This window comes from Onychostruthus taczanowskii, unplaced genomic scaffold, assembly GCF_017590055.1.
Source record: "Onychostruthus taczanowskii isolate IOZ18803 unplaced genomic scaffold, ASM1759005v1 scaffold77, whole genome shotgun sequence".
In the NCBI taxonomy this organism is placed as follows: Eukaryota; Metazoa; Chordata; class Aves; order Passeriformes; family Passeridae; genus Onychostruthus; species Onychostruthus taczanowskii.
In genome coordinates, this window is record NW_024505561.1 from 3,575,688 (window position 1) to 3,576,203 (window position 516).

The window sequence follows — 516 nt, forward strand, 5'->3', positions numbered from 1 at the left end:
CCGGGCGGGGAGCGGAGCGGAGGCGGCTGCGGCGGCGGGCACAGGGCGGGGCGGCCGATGGCGGGGGGGTGAGGAGGGGCCGTCGGCAGGTGCGGGTCGGGCGGGCGGTCCGCGCTGGCGGGAGGATGCGCGAGTACAAGGTGGTGGTGCTGGGCTCGGGCGGGGTGGGGAAGTCGGCGCTCACGGTGCAGTTCGTGACCGGCACCTTCATCGAGAAGTACGACCCCACCATCGAGGACTTCTACCGCAAGGAGATCGAGGTGGACGCCTCCCCCTCCGTCCTGGAGATCCTGGACACGGCGGGCACTGAGCAGTTCGCCTCCATGCGGGACCTCTACATCAAGAACGGGCAGGGATTCATCCTCGTCTACAGCCTGGTCAACCAGCAGAGCTTCCAGGACATCCGACCCATGCGCGACCAGATCATCCGCGTCAAGAGGTGACTTGCCCGGCGGCCGCTCCTCCGGCGGCCGCGCCCGACGCCCACCTGCGGCCCGGCCCGCCCCACCGGGGCCT

At 71.5% G+C, this 516-nt stretch overlaps 1 protein-coding gene across 1 annotated transcript in view; it reads left to right on the plus strand.

Annotated features, from left to right (window-relative positions):
• Positions 1 to 6: 6 nt before the first annotated feature.
• RAP2A (RAP2A, member of RAS oncogene family) overlaps positions 7 to 516 on the plus strand; it is a 30,291-nt gene continuing 29,781 nt past the window's right edge. Inside the window, exon 1 of the mRNA XM_041423359.1 lies at positions 7 to 439. Within this exon, the coding sequence (XP_041279293.1) occupies positions 126 to 439 (314 nt within the window). The 5' untranslated portion in view covers positions 7 to 125. The remainder of the gene's footprint in view (positions 440 to 516) is intronic.